General features: G+C 36.6%; 1 protein-coding gene across 1 annotated transcript in view; it reads right to left on the bottom strand.

The window, feature by feature from the left end:
* Positions 1 to 304: 304 nt before the first annotated feature.
* The window catches only part of itga8 (integrin, alpha 8), a 52,856-nt gene continuing 47,160 nt past the window's right edge, over positions 305 to 6,000 (bottom strand). Inside the window, exons 26-30 of the mRNA XM_028012584.1 lie at positions 3,560 to 3,676; positions 3,348 to 3,461; positions 3,160 to 3,261; positions 2,947 to 3,069; positions 305 to 1,188 (exon numbers count right to left, since the gene is read on the bottom strand). Of these exons, the coding sequence (XP_027868385.1) occupies positions 1,099 to 1,188; positions 2,947 to 3,069; positions 3,160 to 3,261; positions 3,348 to 3,461; positions 3,560 to 3,676 (546 nt within the window). The 3' untranslated portion in view covers positions 305 to 1,098. The remainder of the gene's footprint in view (positions 1,189 to 2,946; positions 3,070 to 3,159; positions 3,262 to 3,347; positions 3,462 to 3,559; positions 3,677 to 6,000) is intronic.

Raw genomic sequence — 6,000 nt, 5'->3', positions numbered from 1 at the left:
CTTACATTTTTAAATTACAGCATTGCTGACAACCAAATACTCTCTGACTGATGCTTATTCACATTACAAACATGTGAATAAACATGTAATCTGATGTGTGAATGTCAACTATATATATATATTATATATATATATATATATATATATATATATATATATATATATATATATTTACTGCTGTGTTGTTCATAAAGTCTCATCTTCTCCAGAGAAAAAAACTCAAAGGTTTGCAAACTTAAGCAAGCAGTGTGAAGCTTGAGCTGTGGAGATGTGCTCTTTTTCTTTAAATATAAAACCCCAGAGCTGCAACAAGACAATAAGTTATTTATTTTGTAACAGTTTCATCATGTTGGTACTTGTCTAAAAATGTGTTGCTTTTAGAAATAATACTTATCTAACACAACCAACCAATCTTACAGTATATACACATACAATGAAGACATGAAGCTCTAAAAAAGTAGTGCCAGTGTAACAACAAGCTTCAAAATCACACAACACCCAAATATTGCACATACATTTATAAATATACACTTTGACATTGTGCCCCTTTTCTATGCATGTGGTAGCGTGTTTAATGAATGTAAATGTAAACTGCAAGGTATACAGCTTGGTTCGAAGGAAACAGGGAGAAATTAAGTTCTGTGGATTACAAATCCATAAGCTATGCTTCTTACACACAGATTTGCAGGAATTCATACACACTCACCGAAACTCATTAAATGCACTTGTGCATAGATCTCAGTTGTCTGCACAAAAACAAGAAGTTTTGTCCTCTCAACATAATCCACTCGGTCTTCAGTTGTGGTGCTTCATTGGAACGTATAAACAATTGACATGTGTGGGTAATTTAGCCTGACTTGTGTGTTGTTTTGTTCCACTTTGTGTGCTGTGACCTCACTTGTTCAGGTCCCAGAGTTTGTGGCACTGCAGTTTTTTGCTTTTAGTCAGTTTCTTTAAAACAAATGAAGGTAGAAGACTTCCAAACCAGGGACTGGAGCATCCAGATATTACAGATCTCAGATCTGAATTAGGTCATTCAGAAGGTGCAGCTTCCTCCCAAACCACAAGCTTTTAATCAAGTGCTGTCATTCATCTTCTTCAGGCATCCCCAGTTTGATCAGATGTTAGCTTCTCCTGGTCAGAGACATTGTCATCTGCTGGCGGCCGTGCTCGATCGAAGAAACCACACTGAGGGAATCAAATTCACAAGTCAATATGCAACAGAACAAAAATGTTGTCAAAGACATATTAAAGGAACCATATTAGAAAACTGTGCCAAAGATTAAAGTTCTGAGTCAATAGATCTTGATTAATGGTTGCACTTTAAGATCTTTCAAAGTTTTTCTTTGGTCTTTTCCTGGTTTTATGCCAATTTCCACTCTAGGACTGTGAGACTCTAGAAAATCTAACAATTTTGAAATCATAGTTCAGAATTGTTCTGTCCAATTGTGATTGATCTGTTTTCCCTCACTCTTGTTTTCTGTCCTCACAGTTTCTCCAACACTTGCTGTAAGCTTTAGCAACTGAAATGTATACCTTCTTTATATTAAGTAGAGTGAAAGTCTATTCAACTGGGCAAAGAAATTAGTTGGCTGCAGAGCTTATGAAATATTGCATCTAAACTGGCCTTAGCCTTTCCAATTTAAAATATGGTGAATCCCTATTACAGTTTATTGTGGTAATAATAACTGTAATAGTTATTATTACAGTTAATAATGAAGAAACAATAGCTGCTTTATTGTTCCTTCACATTTGTACAAATCAAAGCTAGTTCAGGAGAGTAGGAACATATTTTTTGTTCTTGTTGTTTCGACCACCTATGAACCGGTAGTGGACATCTAACCATAAGCAGCTTTACTTTAACCTATTAATTGTTTAGGCATAAAAAGTTTCCAAGGTACAAGTTTGGGCTTTGAACAAATAATGCATAACTTTAAGAAAATAGATAGAATATGCATGGTTTATACAGAATCTTGAAGATTTTTTCCACAGCACATTAGTGCAGTACCTATTATTGTAATGGGGTGTGAGAGTCTTTAACATGCGCAAAACCTTTTGTTGCCAAGGCGGCAAAATATCTGTTTCCAACTGCAAAGAGAAACCTGATGACAGTAGAGGCTGCTTATCAGTGAGGTATAGCCTTCACCTACCAGCATGACCTTCTCATGTCTCATCAGGTCTTATGCCACAGTTACAACAAAATCCAGCCCACAGTGGGCTGGCAGTGCTTCTTGTAATTTATCATACTGTTCTTAGTGGTGCTTCTGGATGCCCTGCCACTGCTCTGGCAGCATCCTGAAGGATCTCAGCAAGCAGCTAAAATGAACATGACAATACATTTAGTGCTATGATCGGTCGCCTTGAATTCAAAGAATAGTTTGCACTGGTGTCTGATTCTAAGGAGAAGTGCACAAATCTCCAAATTGTGCATGTAAGTTGAACAAAAGGAGTTGTGTCCTCCGGTCAGATACTGAAAATGCTCAATATTTTGACCGAACAGCCAATAAGACATCCTGCCACTGTATTTAGTGGTGAGAAGAAGACAGGCTGACAGGGTGAGCAGCAGTGTACAGCAACTCTCAGTGAGATCATCTAAGAGTGATAAAAAATAAAAATAAACTGTTTTTACCTGGATCTTTGGTCACATCCTTACAAACTGTACAAAATAATCCCTGAATTATTCTAGTTTTTTTTAGAACTATAAAAAATACAGAAAATATCTGCATGTTATGTCGACATAGTAAGGTAAAAGGACTAAATAGAAGATGTCAGAAAAGAAGACAAGTCCAATGAAAAACTTTCAAAAGCTTATGGTAGCCTGAGGAACTATTGATGAGTGCCACAAACTAAAAGAATGTTCTTCCTTTTTAGAACCAAAATCTTTAAAAATTGGAATTAGAATAATCGTGTTGCACAATACTGTGAAAACTACTTCTGCTTATTTACCTTCCACATAGCTAATGTCAGCATGGCCAGCACCAGCAGGCCTAGCAGTATGGCCAGAATGATGACCCAGAGTGGAACAGCAAACGACACATCAGGAGTCCCCCACAAGACGAGGGTTCCCATCTGGAGAAAAAGAGATGCAAATGACTCCAAATTTATTTTTCCAACCTGAGAATATACATGCATAGTGATTGTTTACTGTTTCTTTCTTACTGATATTCTGTGTTGAGGCAGAGTAGGGGGCTGGATACGATAAGGCACAGATATGACCATGAAGGACACCGTTGAGTTGAGAATGTATGGGTCGTTACGCCGCTTTAAGATAAAATACACAACTTAATGGGTGTGAAAATATTCAAAACGCAATATTTAAATAATTGATGAAATTTAAGAATTACTACCTGTAGAAATGTATGTGCCCACAGTCTCGATCTAATCTTAAGCACAGCACTCTGGCCTCGATCCAACCGACCAACAACACACGTAATCCTTAGACAGGAGATGTTGGTGCAGTTCTGGATGTGGAAAGTAGGAAGACAGACATGAAGCACCTGTGAATCACTAATGAACGTTTTTTTAGCTTGTTTTCTTGAGAGAAGCCGGGGGCACTCACCAAGGTCTTGCTGCTATAACTTTCAGCTGTGCTGACAGATCGTTTGTGGCGGTGAGGAGGATCAGTGGTGTTCCTCAGGAAACCCAACAGCTCTGGGGTGTCCTGCAGAGAGGAGATCTGAAACAAGGAGACGGTGACAGAATATTAAGAGTCTGGGATTTAGAAATGGTGGATCTAGACCTTAAACATAATATTTATCAAAGAAGAATTTCAATTTTACAGTAAAGACATCTCTGCCTTGTTTTAGTGGTCTATAAGGTGGATATAACCATCGCAAATAAGCAGAGGAGGAAGCAATAAAAATAATGTTCAGATATCTTTGGCATGTATTTGGGCTTTCTGAAGACAATTCTACAGTGAAACTCAATGATTGCCACATATTGCTTATTTTATCAGCATCAAGATTTGGAAGACGTAATAAAATCCCACAAAACGTCCAGCTGCAGAAACAAGTGTAAAATCTTATCAAAGAATGTCTGGTATAAAGTTGGATTTAAGGAGATTTAATTTCCCCGGTTACACTGTCACATTGACAATGAGAAAAAGAAAAGACAGGAGAAAATAACCCACATGTCCTCAAGTTTCAGATAACACAGATAGATTTTATTGTTTCTGCTCTGGAAGCTCAGCTTTGGAGGGAGGCCAGAGGGAACAGCTTGATTTAATATTTTAATTTAAATATTTGAAAAAGCCAGCACGCTGAGCACACATTGATTATTTTCTCTTCTCAGACCAACTATTTTTGGGACCAGAATGGCATTTGTTTTCTTCCTCTCCTCCAGCCCTGTGATTAGAAACAGAACCACAGACTTTTTAACGAATAAATGAGAACATTTTATGCCACAGTTGGCCGATTGATTAAATGACTGATTCTGCAGCGTTATCTCAGAAACATGAGTTTAAGAACAATCTGCTGTAATCAAACCAGTGTGCACAAAGAAGCTAATATTTTCTTATTAAAGTTAAAAGAAAGATGGGATCACTGCTAATGGAAACACTTCCAGCGTCTGCAATAAGCCCAGTCCTTCCTCCTTATTTTAGGATCTTGTTGGAGTAGCAGTAGTAACTGTATGCAGGACATTATTTTATATAAAATGGGATATATTTGTCTTTCACATTTATTGACGCCACTATAAACAGCCTTAAAATAACCATTTATGGTAGGAGTACACTTTCACACTGAAAAATTTAAGCGTTTTATATTGAGTACCTTGCTTTACAGAGAAAACAAATCAGTTCAACCTAAAGGTTCTCCTAAATCATATAAGACCTATATGTTTTAGGTCTGGGACTAACATGGTTACATGATTATTGGAGAAAGTTGAGTTTGTGCTTGGTGAACCTTTTCTGATTATTATCATTATTTTTTTTTTAAATTTATTTCAATGACAACTCATTTTCTGGTAGATGCTGTCAGATTTCTTTTTTAATTCTCAGATTTCAAAGAGTTCATGATGCTGTTCACCTTAGACTCATTCATAGACAAACAGCTTCACAGATCCTCCACCATACAGAACAGTGGTTTTGAGAGATACTCTACTATTATTCATCATTGGTTTCATGGCAAACTCAGTTTTGTAGTAATGGTTTTCTAAAAAGCTCAAAGTTGGCCTCCTCTGACCGAAGCAGATCGTTCATTTCAGTTAATAAAGTCGAAGAAGCATTTAGAAAACTGTACATGTTTACGTTTGTGTGGGTAGGATAAAAAAGCATTTTGCCACAAGTCCCTTTACATACTTTTAGCAAATAAATTAAAAGACCGCTATGGAGACTTGGTGATCATTTGATACCAATCTTCGCTGAATCAAACTCTGACAATTTGTTGTAAGCCCCTTCCCACTGTACTCACTGTGTGTGGTTCTCATTCAGCTTTGTTTTTGCCACAGTTACCAATGTTAAAAAGTCAACTTTTAGAGCAATTTAAGGTGGGTTGCAATTTTTTATAGCCATGTCCTGACTTGCAGTGATCAACACATGTCTGCCTTATTTGAATGACAAGTTTCCTAGTCTTCCTCATTTCAAAGAGTGTTGAGCATTTTACCCAGAAAGAAGCCTCTGTGTCACAGCATGTTAATCTAAAATTGAAAACACTTATAACCTCAACTTAAAATTGAGAAGTTTAAACTATAAAAATGCTTCAGCTACATTTGTGTTGTGTTGCACCCATGATTTTGTTAAAATAATATTTCATAACATGGGATTTTTGCTTCACTGAATGAATCCAAATAAAGGAAGACAATTTTTAAAATATTCGCCGCAATGAAAACACATCTTGAGCAGGGGATGGTGTTGAAAACAACAAAACACTTGTCAAATGAATCAAACACAGGGTATTTTTAAATTGTAAAGGTTCAGGACATATGTATATTTCAGGTTTATGTATATTTATTGATTTCCATTACAGCAAGTATATCTATGAGTCCAAAAGTTTTGGTTTTGGA

Source organism: Xiphophorus couchianus, chromosome 3 (assembly GCF_001444195.1).
Source record: "Xiphophorus couchianus chromosome 3, X_couchianus-1.0, whole genome shotgun sequence".
NCBI lineage: Eukaryota > Metazoa > Chordata > Actinopteri > Cyprinodontiformes > Poeciliidae > Xiphophorus > Xiphophorus couchianus.
The sequence above is the reverse complement of the archived record's forward strand: the minus strand, read 5'-3'. Positions and strand labels throughout refer to the sequence as shown.